At 44.4% G+C, this 16361-nt stretch overlaps 1 protein-coding gene across 2 annotated transcripts in view; it reads right to left on the reverse strand.

Annotated features, from left to right (window-relative positions):
- Positions 1–4403: 4403 nt before the first annotated feature.
- Positions 4404–16361, reverse strand: part of LOC106607499 (rap guanine nucleotide exchange factor-like 1) — a 30923-nt gene continuing 18965 nt past the window's right edge. The window contains exons 5-15 of one of the 2 annotated variants that reach the window (XM_014204501.3): positions 16238–16350; positions 15799–15966; positions 15326–15423; positions 14987–15109; positions 14655–14833; positions 14379–14469; positions 14064–14114; positions 13750–13837; positions 9619–9683; positions 9396–9450; positions 4404–6602 (exon numbers count right to left, since the gene is read on the reverse strand). In XM_014204501.3, coding sequence (XP_014059976.1) covers positions 6478–6602; positions 9396–9450; positions 9619–9683; positions 13750–13837; positions 14064–14114; positions 14379–14469; positions 14655–14833; positions 14987–15109; positions 15326–15423; positions 15799–15966; positions 16238–16350 — 1156 coding nt within the window. In that variant the 3' untranslated portion in view covers positions 4404–6477. Of the gene's footprint in view, positions 6603–9395; positions 9451–9618; positions 9684–13749; positions 13838–14063; positions 14115–14378; positions 14470–14654; positions 14834–14986; positions 15110–15325; positions 15424–15798; positions 15967–16237; positions 16354–16361 lie in introns of both variants that reach the window. The other variant, XM_014204500.3, reaches the window with a different exon arrangement.

The raw sequence follows: 16361 nt of genomic DNA on the forward strand, positions 1-16361 counted from the left end.
ATGCGCAGACCACCTGGCTGGTGTCTTTACAGACATATTCAATCTCTCCCTATTCGAGTCTGCTGTCCCCACATGCTTCAAGACGGCCACCAATGTTCCTGTTCCCAAGAATGCAAAGGTAACTGAACTAAATGACTATCGCCCCGTAGCACTCACTTCTGTCATCATGAAGTGCTTTGAGAGACTAGTCAAGGATCACATCACCTCCACCTTTCCTGTCACCCTTGACCAGGCCTGGGCAAAGGCCGGTGTTGTGCCGAAAATCTCCCCCCTGACAAAATCCGTCATCACTCCCATGTCTTATTCGACTAGTAGTTGTTCTGAAATGTTTATTGCTTGCCTACATTTTACTCCCTCTATGTTTAATATAACACACATACATAAATTATAAATTTTGGTTGCCTATCCTGACGTGAAGTTTGTTCTATAGAAAGTGTTTGACTCTGATGTGTGCCACAGAAAGTATTTGACTCTAGCCACAAAATTAAGAAAAGTATAAGGGGGGGGGGGGGGGGGGGGGATTTCTATAGAACAAACTTCACGTCAGGATAGGCACCCGAAATTAATAATTTATGTATGTGTGTTATATTAAACATAGAGGAGGGAGTCAAATGTAGGCAAGCAATAAACATTTCAGAACAACTACTAGTCGAATAAGACATGGGAGAGATGACGGAGTTTGGAAAATAGATTTATTTATAGACTAATACACTTGAAACAAATAGCCAAACCTAAAACTGCAGACATTACTAGTGCCCCCCCCGCGATCAAACCGACATATAAATCAAATTAAACACAGCCTAACGTGATCAGAAATCTCAACTAGCAAGCACGCAGCAACGAATAATTGAGTGCGTGCGCGTTCACGGGAAAGCAGGGGGTATTCTGACAGTGGAGAGATTTTCTGCACAACACCGGTCCGGTATGCGGGCCGCGACCTGATTCAATACCGTCCGCGGAATCATGCTCAGATCACATGAAGAATTTGCGATAGTAAAGTTTTGAAAAACGTATTTGTTATTCAAATTAAAAGCCCAATGAATACTCGCCTTCGTGTAATGATTTAACTTTATTTTGTAGGCACGTATAAATACAAACTGCACTCGGACAGACAGTGACTGACAGGCTGACACACACGTCACAGTTACAAATAGTAGCTTTGTTTTTCAAAGAAAAGGAAAGTAGACAATGAATGTAGGGTGTTTTTTTGGCCTTTTTGTACATCAGATGTATAGCCTTGTCAAATTACTCCTCCTGACCCGCCAAGTAGAAGCCAACAATCTCACCCACCTTCCGATACTACCAGTCTGTTCCATATCAGATGACCAGCGGGAGAAGTATACATCACTGCTGCGTGCTTTCGTCGTTTTTGAGGATTTCAAAATGTTGGAAAGTGACATGTTGTTGGTTTCCTCTCCTTTCACCTTCAATGTGGATAACGCTCCCACTGACCTGCAACTTGAGCTTATCGATTTTCAGTCTGATGCAGTGACTGGAGAACTATTCAAAACAACGTTACTGACGAGGTTCTATGCATCTCTCGATGAACCAAACTTTCCAAAGATTAGGAGTCATGCTCAGAAGCTGTTTGTATTGTTTGGGTCAACCTATGTATGTGAACAGACATTTTTGCCAGTGATGAAATATAGCAAGTCAAGGCACAGATCATCTCTTACTGACTCTCACCTATCAGCAATCCTGCGCATAGCGACGTCAGAAACTAAACTATACCTGACTTCACTGCTCCAGTCAATGCCCATCAGAGACTTACACTGATTGAGTAGTTTAAATGTAATGTTGAGCTCTTTCTCTTTCTTGTGTTTTTGTGCATACCCGTTAACAAGAGTTCTGTCCGTGGTTAACACGAGTTCTGTCCGTGGTGCTGAATGCACCGTGTACTTTTCCTCCGTGTAGTTCATTGCATGTTTAATAATGAAAATACCTACCAAAAAGAGAAAATGGATGTGGTTTATTTCTGTGCATGTTAAAAAAGTTAAGTAGCATATCTGGATGTGATTTACAGTAGATATATCTGTCAACACAGTCATACAGATGTATAATCCTGTAATATGATTCTGGCCTGCGATGGCAAATATATATTTGAATGTGGCCCTCCATGGAAAATAATTGTCCAGGCCTGCCCTAAACCCACTCCAATTTGCTTACCGCCAAAATAGATCCACAGACGATGCAATCGCCATCACACTGCACGCTGCCCTATCCCATCTGGACAAGATTAATACCTATTTAAGAATGCTGTTCATTGACTATAGCTCAGCGTTCAACACTATAGTACCCTCCAAACTCATCATTAAGCTCGAGGCCCTGGGTCTGAACCCTGCCCTGTGCAATTGGGTCCTGGACTTCCTGACGGGTCACCCCCAGGTGGGGCCACACAAGGGTGCGTGCTCAGCCCCCTCCTGTACTCCCTGTTCACCCATGACTGCTTGACCATGCACGCCTCCAACTCAATCATCAAGTTCGCAGAAGACAACAGTAGTAGGCTTGATTACCAACAACGACGAGACAGCCTACAGGGAGGAGATGAGGACTCTAGGAGTGAGGTGTCAGGAAAATAACCTCTCACTCAATGTCAACAAAACAAAGGAGATGATCGTGGACCTCAGGAAACAGCAGAGGGAGCACCCCCCAATCCACATCGACGGGACACCAGTGGAGAAGCTGGGAAGTTAAGTTCCTCGGTGTACACATCACCAACAAACTGAAATGGACCACCTACACAGACAGTGTGGTGAAGAAGGTGCAACAGAGCCTCTTCAACCTCAGGAGGCTGAATAAATGTGGCTTGTCACCTAAAACCTTCACAAACCTTTATAGATGCACAATTGAGAGCATCCTGTTGGGCTGTATCACTGCCTGGTACGGCAACTACACCGCCCACAACCGTAGGGCTCTCCAGAGGGTGGTGCGGTCTTTACAACGCATCACCAAGGGCAAACCACCTGCCCTCCAGTACACCTACAGCACCCGATGTCACAGGAAGGCCAAAAAGATCATCATGGACAACAACCACTTGAGCCACTGCCTGTTCACCCCGCTATCATCCAGAAGGCGAGGTCAGTACAGGTGCAACAAAGCTGGGACCGAGAAACTGAAAAACAGCTTCTATCTCAAGGCCATCAGACTGTTAAATAGCCATCACTAGCACAGAGAGGCTGCAGCCTACATACAGACTTGAAATCATTAGCCACTTTAATAAATGGAACACTAGTCACCTTAATGTCACTTTAATAATGTTTACATATCTTGCATTACTCATCTCATATGTATATACTGTATTCTTACTATCTACTGTATCTCAGTCTATGCCGCTCTGACATTGCCCATCCATATTTATATATTCTTAATTCCATTCCTTTACTTAGATGTGTGTATTAGGTATGTTGTGAAATTGTTAGATATTACCCGTTAGATAGTGCTGCACTGTCAGAACTAGAAGCACAAGCATTACGCTACACCCGCAATAACATCTGCTAAACACGTGTATGTGACAAATTCAAATAAAATGAAATTGTTACACCCCCTTACCCTGAAACACACTCGCTGGTCCCCCGTTGTGACCATTTCCACGAGCATCTCTATGCAGTCAGACCTTTGATTATTTTGTGCCACCAGGGCCACAATAATTTGCCCCCTCTCTGATTGTCCAAGTGCGACCCCTCCTCATGGGTTACTGCAGCTAGTGTTGCCAGCATTGCCACTACCTGGGTGGGGGCACCCCACCGGAATTCCCACCGGCTAGGTACAAGGTCGTCAAGGTTCTCATTAGCAGCTGTGAGAAATGTATTTTATGTTACGCTCACCCATCCGGGGGCTTTGGCTTTGTAAGACCAATCCTGTCAGGCAGGCTCAGAATCTTGAGGGGGCGGTGCTTCTTTAGTGGGTCTCTGACTGCATTTATCTTTCTGCCTTGGCTGCATATAGGCTTCTTGCCGTAGGCCTATAAAACACATAAGGACTTCTCAGTGTATGGGTCGCTCAGGTGGGTGTCTAGGGTATATGGTCTGGGACCGTTCCATCATGATAGGACAAAATGTGTAATACATTTTTCAAATGTATATCCCATATCTGCACAAAATTAAAAGCCCTCTGTCATATTGGTTTACTTACCCTGTAAGCAGTTTATGGACAAGGTGTGACCATGCTTTGGTTTTGTTTACCCAGCCACTGCATCAAATGCTAACTTTTTAGCATATGTGGCACAAATCCAATGCAAGTTAATGCTACCTATATTAGCATTTTCGGTCTTCATGTCCGAATCTAAAACCCAACTCTGTATGTGTGGCTGCTCTGTGAGCCAATGCTGTATGTTTTAAGCGTAAATTGAGAAAGAGGCAGTAGCCAAGGTTAAATGACAGAATAAACCAAACAGCACACAGGTGTCATCAGAAGAGGCTTTATTTAGGTGCGTAGTAACTGAGGCCAGAGTGAAGGGCCTCCCCATGGTTAAAAAGAACAGATCGACTCCCAACCCTCAGCCCCAACCTCCTAAACAGGTGATAGGTGTATGCAAAATAATGTAGTGAAAATTCCATCGAGCCCATCGCAGGGCAAAGTGGAGGTATTACTACATTAGTACCTATCCAATTACTCCTGATCTACACATTGCCTAGGGGTTAAGGGTGGGTTTGATAGAACCTTGGGCTACGTCTAATGACACATCTGAGTTTCAGGAGAGATGACTGTAAACACTGACTTCTGTACAAAAACAAAACCCCACGCGAGTCAAGATCCCCCCCCCCCCCCCTCCCCAGTCTCGCTTAAGAAAACAAAAAAAACAGAAGAAATATGCTGTACAATTCATCAATTCACCTCAACTACAGTAGCAGACTCCATTTCTGTCTCCATTTACACCCGTTCTCAGATTTACAAAACAAATAAAATAATCTCCTTGCATCTTACATAAAATAGAGTCTCCATATTATTTAGCTATTTACACATAGAATATTTACATTACAGCTTTATCGTACAGGCATTGCCAGGCAGCCCTCCGCGAAGGTCGTGACCCAGGGATCCTGAGAGAGTTGCAGGCAAACAAGTGTTGTCAACCTCACTGAGTCCAGTTGTTCAACTCCATTCATTTTAAACGAGAAAATTCATCAATCAGCATATTAGAAACTATGGTGCAGTACAAGTGGCCATGATGATGGTACCATGACTATAGAATAAAACGGGCCTTGGTTCGTTTGTTGAGAGTTATGTGACAATGGCTTTGTTAAATTGGGATAAAAATGATACTGAACTGAACTATACTGAACATTTTATACAATCACAAACAATTCTCATGCTGTATTTATCCTCATTGAAATGTACCCTGAGGTCAGGCAAAAGTGCTTGGTTGATACAAATATGTTGGCTGCCGTCATCTGTACTGTACATAAAGAAGGGTTTGTCTTGTGATGGTGAACCTGAGGCCTCAATCTGAACCCCCCCCCCCCCCAAAGGGTGGGATTATCAAGAGCTGTCAATCAACAACTGACTCAGCCAATGAGAGAGATCTTTGATGTGGGGAGCCAATAAGCCTGCAGCCTGCAGTTCAGAGACTTTTCATTCCACCATCACCCAGAACACCACATCTTCTTGTAACACGGTGGAAGCTTTTGTTCAGAGGTATAAACTCTGGGTTTATTTTAGCCCAGAAGTACTAGTATAAACTAGTATAGGAGTATATTTTCTATTATCCAACTGTCGCTGACTCGTTGAGGGCTGCCACTGAGCTGTCGGTGGTAATTGCCCATGTTGGCTGGAGGGGAGGGGTCAAGAGTTAGGTTAGAGGTCACGGGGTTAGATTGTCTCACATCTGAGTAGTTCACAGAGAAAAGGTGGGACAATAGCAGGAATACAGTCTGTCTGGGGGTCAAATTTCAAAGAGACTTCAGTTCAACTGGTCTAGTAAAACAAAGCCGGCCTTTCCCCATTTGGGCTAACCATCCTGGTTTGGGTAAGTTCAGAAAGGTCCAGTTGGGGAAGGGGGTTTGGTGGCAGTGCAAACTGGAGAAGCATGACTTAGTGTTGGGGAAACAAAAACAAATCAAACAAAAGTCTACTATTCATTCATCCTCATCTTCTACACAAAATGGCTGTCCAATCTGCTACTCAAGTCAGTCCTGAAACCTCCTGCCCTCCTCATACATCAACATGCTCAAAGTCACACGCACAAGGCTTCAAAGAAAAGAGTTCCAGTCATTTTTCTCAGCCGTTTCCAGCAGTCTGAGTATTGTACACAAAATCAGCGGTGGCTCGTGACAAGCAGACCGGGAAGGGTGTGGGAGGAAGCCAGGAAAACACAGAGCATAGCAAAGTTACAAAAATGGCTAGCTGATTCATCCAATCAGAGTTGAGGCCATAGAGGGCAGAGTTGCAGTGGAGAAGGGGGGGGGGGGGGGGGGGGGGGTAGGGTGAGTATGGGGGAAATCTCCCTCTTTCTCATCCCTCTCCCACTCTTCGCACTTTCTCTCACATGTCTTTGGGCTCCAGCTTGCAGGACATTTCAAAGAGCAGGTTCTGATTGTCGATGACCTGCAGCTGGCGAATGTAGGCCTTGGTCTGGAGGTGAGAGGGGGAAGGCTCTGCATCCAAAGCTACGAGAGAGAGAGGTCAGTTCATTAGTTAAACATACCCCCAACAAAATAATCATATTTCACCCCCTAGATCAGGGTCCCTCAACTGGCATAATGCAGGTCAAATTTGGCCTGCAGGTGGTTTTATTTGCCCCCCCCCCCCAAGTTTTTAGCACAAATGTTTGAATTGTTTTGTATTATTATTATTATTTTTGGACATAAGTCTGTAAAAACACCAGGAAATAAGCTCCAAGTTATTTAAATGTTTTGAAACCGTTCCCAAGTATTCACGCGCATAAGAGAGGCACGTGATCGTATTCAAATATAGGCAAGGTTTGAAATTATTATGTTTTAGTCAAACATATATGTTTGGGATACTTTTGGTCAATTTGCAGTCTACATTTATATGTAATTATATTCCCGCCCCCCGACCATCTGCTCAAAAATAATTAAAATAAAATAAAATCGGCCCGCTCCTGAATCTAGTTGATGATCCCTGCGCGAAATGGTAGTGTAACCCCCAGAGAAGCTGCTGTGGCGTGCAATGTCCTGATCCCACCACCGGGCGGCGGCAGATACCCCACTACTTCCACTTGACCTAACTAGAGGATCGCAGCAGCATCTGCTCACAACGAGCCCACACAATGCAGCAGGCAAAGAAACTGGTTTGATTCAGTTCTAACTAACAGCAAAACACTTTGTCAGGCAGGCTATCAATAGCCTCAACTTGTCCTTTCCCATTCTGGGTGCAGCAAATCCTGCTTGGATGCATCATTATCCTATTCTGTGCCACCATCACAACAGCAGCAGCAATCTATAGGATTAGAAGGCCATTTACTACTGAGCCCAAAGGGCCATTTTGAAGCTGTTCCCTTGGGGGGGGGGGTCAATGGGTTTGTGAATGTGGTGTATGCCTGAATGTAGCCTATACCTGTCGGGAGAACACAGGGTTAAATGTGTGCTCTAGCTCGCTAAGCAGAAGTAACCTATACTTAATGGAATGAGATGACCATCGTCAAAGTCGCTCAGGTGAAGAAAAAAAAAAGAGATGGGGAGAAAGAGATGATGAAAAATAGAGGGATTGAAATGAGGGGTAATTCAAGAGAGACCCCTGCGGTCATCCAATGAGGCACTTTGTGATACATTCCATTCATTCCATTAGGGTACAGTGGTAATCTCAGACAATGTACAGCCATATCTAAGCCCTCTAGGATGTATGCATCTAAGCACAGATTCATTATAGCACTGTGTACCACATAATACAGCTCTAAAATGGGTTTCAGCACTTCCTGCAACTGGTGTGAGTATCCCGAATGAAGACTATGGAATATTTCAGAGTGAAAATAAACCCAATTTTGAGAAACCCAGAGTGAAAATAAACCCTATTTTGCCACTTTCAGGTAGAAGCTGTTCAACTTCAGGTTCTACCCACCACAGTAACATCAAGTCTTGTTTGTGTTCTTTATATATCACAAAGGAGCTTAAGCCTTGGCAGCCAGGTGAATTAACTTGTCATCTAACAGACAGAAGTAACTAGATCTAAAGTAAAATACAAAAAACAAAACCATTAACCCAGCCATGGCTTATGCAATGATTAAGGTCATGGTATGATGTGAAGCAGTGAGGCTTGGCTCTGGTCTCATGTTGCAAGTTTTAATGGCATGTACACAAGTACAGTGAAATGCCTTTCTTGTAAGCTCCAAACCCAACAATGCTTTAATCAATATCAATGTAGCAGTAAAATAACATGACAAACACCACACAATGTTAAACACCAATAAAATAACATAAGGTACTGTACTTTACATTATTTGAGTGATGTTTAACATTGTGTGGTGTTTGTCATTAGCAAGTGCACTGTCTCAGTAGCGTTATCATGAGGAATATTCATTTTTCTTAAAAATATCTATATGTAGAGTATCTTTCTACATATATTATGCTTGTACATGTGAAGAATCTTCAGCTGGTATAAACCTCTATACGTTGTGTTGCATGTAGGTAAGCCAAGTTGTTCATGTGCTGTGAAACCTATCTTTATGCCCCATGTCAATAAATATACAGAAATAAGAGGGTGGCGAAAGCCAACGTTCTACTGGGTTATTGAGTGTCTTTGCGTAGTGTCTTATATTATGTCAGCAATCTTGTGTGTGTTGATTGTGTAGCAGCGTTAGCTGTATTTGTGCGAAACATCAATGATCTTAGCGTGGCTAACAGCGTCGCGCTTTACTCAAACTAATGAGCGTAAGGCACGGATTGCTCAAATGTTTCTGAGTAGCGCACTAGCACGATACAAATTAATTACACTGACTCTTGGGGATGCTGGCTCTTAAAATTAGTGGACCAGGCTATGAGATATGTTATGTAACAACGATAGTGATATTATTGAGTGTTACGCATGCTAGACTATGCGATACCAACATTAGCGAGTGTTTAGCATGTGATGCTACGTGATAATAATGATATTGAACATTTAACATGCTAGGCTGTGTGATAGCCATATCGCAGTGTTTTGAGCTGTACTCCGTGTGGTGATTTCATGTTAGTGGGTGTTTATGCAAACTAGGCTATGTAACGAATTATAATGTTAAAGTATTTAACTCAACATAATGGAGTGGTTAGCAAGGCGGTTTGTCAGACTGTAATATCATTATGTGTTGAGAATGCCTGTGTGTGTGTGTGTAGTGGTGGTGAATGGCGGTTGTGTGATTGAACGGCCCCGAGGCCTGTGCTGTTCTAAACAGATGGCAGGGTGGAGCTCGGCTCCTTCAAGACTATTCTTAACAGACAGGTGTGCCTGTGGCCACTAATGCTTACCTAGTTGGGAGCTCCTGTATCGTCTGATGCTCCTCACCATCTCTGCAACTTTATGCTGGAAGAGAGAGGAGACGCGTGTAGTAATGTGTAGTAAGACAGTAGTCAGGAAAATCAGAGGGGGGGACGGGGGTAACTGGTTGACCAGGGAATCACGCTGATTGTGCCGAATAGAAAAGACATGCATTTCTTTGGCTATTCTGTCAATGGCTGAACGTACACTCACCATCTTCTCAAAATTGACAAGCTCCCCATGAAACGACTTACAGCTCTCGTGGAGGAAGGTCAGATCTGAGAGAGAGCGAGAGAAGAGGGAAAAAGAGAGAGAGAGAGAAAACGAAAAGAGACAGGGAGAGAGAGAGAGAAAGGTAAACACACAGTGAAGGCAGGGAACAGTTAAGTAATGGCTTGTCGACACCTGCCCCAGCAGCTGCCCTTGTCTGCCGGTGCTTTAGCCCATAGACGGAGGACAGGTAGGACCGAGAGAGAGAGAAGCCAAAGAGTCACAATCCGTGATCCCTTAATAGGAACTGGAATTTGCGGGTTCTGGGTAAAAGGGGGGCATGTTTAATCGAGACGCTACGCCCAGTCAGGAAGAATGTTCTGAATGCTGCTGATGGCGCTAGACCTGGGGGAGGGAGGGTGTTTGCGCGTGTGGTGGAGGGAGGGAGGGTGGTGAGGCGATACGCTAATGTGACCTTTTTCACCCCTGGACTAAAGATGCTCGGAGCTGAGCTTTATGAGCTGCACACTGGACAGCAGGCGCACCTTCTCTTCCGAACCAACACGCATATTTAAAAAACACACACACAGAGCAGATGCACTTTGCCAACCAACTCTCTATCACACACACAGCAAGCATATGCATCTTCCTCCCTCACTCCCCCACCCACACACAGAGAGAAGATGCATCTTACTCTTCAACATACACACGACCTGCTTGAACTGTTAGTTATTTAACCACAGAGATGAAGGGCCAAAGGCTATCGTTCCGAACCAGCGAGCATGGTACCAGGAAGCCCTCTCAGCACAATAATACACTCCTGCTATAACATAACGTCCAATAACATTTTGAAAATGCGTCACCTTGCCACCCAGGTCAGAGTGAAATATCACAGAGAAGGATATGAGGTTGTACTAGCATTTAAAAAAGGTGCTACACCTAGAATTTCTCCCCCGTGTGGAAGCTAGGGGAATTGCAACAGCAATAGGCTGCATTCAAAACAAAATCTCTCACTCTTCCAATTGAGCTTTAGTCTTTTACTTTTGGTCCAAACAGCTGTAAAAACTATTTTTTATATTTGAAAATATATTTCACAGCGATTTAGTACAATGATTCGCTACAGTATTCAGTGCTTGTTTTCTCAAACTGAAATTGAGCGAACAGTGTAGAATATTAGTAACCAGGACATGACGGAGCGATTTCTACATGGCCACTCGACCTGGTTTCCACCTGGTTTCCACCAAAATCAGCTTTCCCATTTTGACAACAGATGCCGCTCATACGGGAGAAATCAATAGATGAATATCACAGCCAATCACAACACTGGTGGGTAAGTTCTACTGTAAAAAAACTATCATTCCACTATTACTGCAGACATATTATGGACATTTTCTGATGCAGAATTGTTTTCAAATTCTATGTGTTGCACCATTAAGAAACATTCAGCAATACTTATGCAGTATGGTTGTTAAGCTGCTAGCCAGCAGTTGTGTCCTACCCATAGAGAATGAGAGTACTCTAGTGCCCAAAAGCCTGTTTTAGCATGGGCAGTGCCATTGAGGACTTTCAGCCTTTTGTAGTCAACTGGGTGGGACTTCCTATGGGTTAAAGGGATAGTTCATGGATTTCTGTACCTTGTCCATAGACTGCTTACAGGCTAAAGAAACCAATGTGTTATTTCTTAATTTGGGTGAATTATCCCTTTAAGGAAGGATCACATAATTCTATCCAGGTCATCAGGAGAGATCAGCCAATACTTGTGCGCAAACATTCCATAACTGCAGGTGGCAGTAAATCGGCAACCTTGGCTTTATACCTGTTCAAACAACACACTCCAGGTGGCAGTATGCACCATTTCAGTTTGTTTACCAACTGAGTCCTTTATCATTCTCTATGGTCTTATTATGAAAAAGTGGAAGCATCTAGCTGTGAAAGGAGTCGACCTGGTAGCCATAGGAGTTGTTTTTTTTACAGTATGTACATCATCTTGTACGTTTGTCTTGTTTAAGTTTATGGTCCTCTATATCTCAGTTGGTAGAGCATGGATAGTGGGTACGATTCCCAGGACTACCCAAACGTAAAAAATGTACGCATACATGACTAAGTCACTTTGGATAAAAGCCTCATTATTATTTCACATGAAGATTTTAGACATTTAGCAGACGCTCTTCTCCAAAGCGACTTACTTTGAGTGAGTGGATAGTGTAAAAAAATAAATATATATGTTGGGCCCCCGTGGGAATCAAACCCACAACCCTGGCGCCATGCTCTACCAACAGAGCCACATTATTCTATTACAGTACCCAAAACCATTCTGTGATTCTATTGGACCATTGGAGGAAAACAGCTGCATAAAATACTACACAGTTAGTTTGAATTGATCTTCAAAAAGGAAGAGACTTGAGAGCTTGGGGCAGCCCTGTATAGGGAACTAGGAGCTGGTGTTATTCTAAGCTTGACATTATATTGGAGCCTGGTATACACAGCATTCAAAAATAAAACAGTCCACACATGTTTGTGGTGTCTAAGTGACATTGACAAGTGGTATAACAAGGAGCTTTTATACTCAAGGGGGAAGGAGAAATGACGGAGAGAGAGAGAGAGACAATGAGAGAGAGAGAGCGCGAGAACGAAACAAGCACACACTTAAGTGTAATATACTACACATGAAGGAAATTGCACACAGTACTATGGTGTAGAATGATGTAAGTACATAACCAATCTATTATCACAGTGATGAATACAGCTAGCCTATATAATAATGGGAGTGATATTTTGTTGATCCAATTCCTGAACAGATCCAATTCTTTGTTAATCTAAAAAAGATGAAATATCCCTTGCCTTGAAATGATTAGATTTGAAAGAGGAATGGAGAGAGAGAGAGAGAGAGAAAAAAGGAGTTGACACTCAAAGCAGGGTACATGGCAACGGTGGAGGGAGGGAGGTCAGGGTGGAAGGAGGAAGGGGGGGGGTAGAGCTCATTATGGAGCTGATCACCTGTGGAGGTGTGTGTTCTCGAAGCAGAGAAATTAATGCCACCTGGTTATGTTGATAGACAGGGTCCCCCATGCTGAGTTAAAAGGGTGTGCGTGGGAGAGAAAGGAAATGAAAGAGAGAAGGAGAGAGAAAACGTGCTTTTCTTAGATAATGAGGGACTTCTGTTGTGAAGTTGGAGCGGTAGGTTATGAAGTGCCTCAAGCCTGTGTTCGTGTTGCGTGTGTGTGTGTGTGTGTGTGTGTGTGTGTGTGTGTGTGTGTGTGTGTGTGTGTGTGTGTGTGTGTGTGTGTGAATATGCTGGATGTCTTTGTATGTCTGTATATGTAAGTGGATGACTGAATGTACAGCAGTCTTTATTCACTCCTCAAGAGGATGTAGACATATGTTACATGTAGATGTTACATGAAACGAGTATGATCGTCACATACTTGTGTTGCCCAGCAGGGAGACAGCATGCTGAGCTTTGTGTGTGTGCAAGATGGAGGTAGCCTGAGCACCATTCTCTTCAGATAACATTCCACTGCCATTCCAAATGACAAGGAGTAGCAAGGAGTGGAATGTTAGCTAAAGAGACTGGTAGCCAGGCTAGGGTTGAGGGAGATGGAGAGATTAACTATGGGTGTTAATTAGCAAGGCGGGGCTGAAAGGCTGCCTTCTAATCAGCATTGTGTGTGTGTGTGTGTGTGTGTGTGTGTGGTGTGTGTGTGTGTGTGTGTGTGTGTGTGTGTGTGTGTGTGTGTGTGTGTGTGTCAGAGATGTTATGAGCTCACATCTGGACAACATCTTGGGGGTAGAGTGAGTGTGTGTTTGAGGGGGGTTGTAGAGGTTTGTGCCCCTGTTTTCAGCACCACACACACACACACAGTGTAGCGTTTCCTCAGCTGTGGTTTGTGTGTGTGTCCATGGCCAGAGAGAGACCCTGAGTAGCGGCCCGGCGTCACTTATGTAGTCTATGGTTTGAGCCAATGGCAGCCTGTGTGGATGGGGTGTGTGAGAGGGTGTGTTTTGTATTAGTAAAGATGTATCTATGTGGCGATGAACATATGCATTTGGGTAGTGGAGAGAGAGAGCTACAGTGTTTGTGTGAATTTACTTGCTGTGTGTATAGTGTACAGTATGTGTGTATGTCTGTCTCACCTTTGAGCAGCAGCGGTGTAAAGGGGATGAGAGGGGGCCTGAGGCTGCCCATCAGGTCTCTGTACGACTTGTGGTTCCTGGATGGATCCTGAAAAACAACAACACGTTCACTCACTCACCCTTCACTAAATATGCCTTTATAAATTAACCCGTAGCCACATACGGATTGGGGTCATTTACTTTTTGAGGTCAGAAGACCTATTTTCTAATGGTTGACTGACAAATGGAACTGAGCCCAACCCTGATATACAGTAAGCCCATATTATAGGGACTTCATTAACTGTCCCCTTGGAGACCCCCGAGCAGCCACTCACCGCAATGCTCTCAAACTGCTGGAACTGCTTCCTGAACTTCCCAGGTAGGCCCTGCCACAAACCACAGACAAATAGTCCCCAGAGTTATAAACAAATCCCTACGCCAGTGTGTTTGCTGACGTGTCAGCCTTAAGTCAACATGCACAGTCTGCATAGAGGGGTATGTATCATAGGAGTTGGTGGCACCTTAATTGGGGAGGACAGGCCTGTGGTAATGGCAGGAGTGGAATTGTATCAAATACATCATTCTATTTACTCCGTTCCAGCCATTATTTGCTGTCCTCCCCTCAGCAGCCTCTGGTGTGTGTATTTTACCTCCCAGGTGAGGCGAAGGCGGCTGACTGCAGGGTTGTCCAACCCCAGAACAACAGCTAGGAAGGACAGCAGGTCCTGCTGCTGCTTACACCTGGAGCACATACACGCATATGTTAGATAAGACTAGACAATAACACACACTTCACTATAAACTAACGCCATAAAACACACTGCTAGGAATGATCAAATAATAACACTACTTGGCACTATTATTGTGGCCACACACACACACACCATTAAAACGCATATCATCAATACAGCACACCCAGAACTCACAGAGCTGCGATCTTGATGAACTTGCGGAGGAGCTGCACCCTCTTGGGCAGCGACTGGCACTGCAGGATCTCGGTGGCGACCCAATGCTGCACCTCGCTGCATCGCTGCAGTACCAGCTCAAGGTTGAGGGGGCGCCAGCGAGCCTGCTCGCCGTGGAACACATAGCACACAAACTCCACCTGGACATACCAATGAAGAAACGTACAATAAGTCTACAGCATCAAAAATGTAGGTAGACCACACACAGCATAAGTCCTTATCATGGAGAATTTTTTTTTGCAATTATTTGGCAGAGGTTCCACCCAGTACTATCAGCTCCACCAATCACTGACCTCATGCACACAGCTGAAGAGCTCCCAGTCAAACACCACCAGCTGAGTGGCTACCTCCTCAGCACTCATGTCATGGAGTTTACTGTCGCCGGGCGACCAGTGGATCTCCTCAGGTAAGGGAAGCTAAAGAGAGAGGAAAAAAAAAAAAAGTATTTCCAGAGAAGCTTTGGACTAAAGCACCTTCATTGTTTCATCTCGTTAGCATGTCTTTGATAACTTTATGAGAACAATAATGACTCAAATGTAAACAATGTTGTTTAGAGCTATCCAAAATGGCCACCAGCCAGGGCTTTTTATTCCTCTCCATTGTTAAGTGATGACTCGTGCCATAGGACTCACCAGGCTCTCCAGCTCGGAGGGCTCGCAGGCAAACAGGTGAGTGTTGACTCCCAGGGTGGTGAAGACCGCCTCGTCGCTAGGCCGGAAAGCGGTCTTCTCTGAGAACACAACAACACAGATGAGCCCACACATCAGCACACACGCAATGGATTAGTAGAGATTCCAGCAACACATAACAAAAAGCACACAGATGCACGCCAGAACATCAACAAACTGTTTTCATCTTCATAGAGTCAAATCACTTTGGCAGCTTAGCTCCAAGCAGTAGTGGGTAGTCATTTGTGGATTTAAATCTAAACCTCTTTGTGGATGTAAGCATCGTTGTTCAAACAATCATGTCAAAGCTTGCATTGTCTGATTGGGTGTTGCTGTGTTTTTTTCCTGCAGAACGCCAATCAAAAGTAGGCATGGCGAGAAGTAATCGTAGGTTTAAAGTATACAGTATCTGTGTGTGTGTGTGTGGGTGGTCCTACCCCCGGCGGAGGTGACAGCCACCAGCAGCAGGTTGCCAGGTTGGGTTGGCTGGTCTTCGCTGTACTGCAGCTTCTCCCTGACTAGCGCCAGGATCTCCCCCACACGGCACGACAGACGGCTGCGGATCGTCACGTACGAGTGGTCCGGCGTGTACACCCTGCAAAAGACTGCGCGCACACACACACAAAGCCTTTTTAACTTCACCCACATGGCTCTAGTGTGTACAACATCTGTCCCATACCCTCATATCGGTTGGCCTATATCTGAACACCTTAAAAGGAAAATACCACTCAAAAACAATCTTTGGGTATTTTTTTTTTCCATTAGTCCACTGTTGATACAGTCCCAAAATGTTTTGCATGTGAGAAATTACATTTTTTTTAAGATATAGAACTTTCAAAATACAGAAAGTGTCACAGTATGATGCGTCTCACTCACTCTCATCTGAGCCCCGGAAGGCCTCTCTGGGCTGCAGACAGGCATCGATGCGACGGAAGTGGCGGAAAAGAGGACGGACCTGCTTCTTCCGAATCTCCTTGTCCTCCTCTGAGCTGCTTAGGGA

This window comes from Salmo salar, chromosome 06 (genome assembly GCF_965601325.2).
Source record: "Salmo salar chromosome 06, fSalSal1, whole genome shotgun sequence".
Classification (NCBI taxonomy): domain Eukaryota; kingdom Metazoa; phylum Chordata; class Actinopteri; order Salmoniformes; family Salmonidae; genus Salmo; species Salmo salar.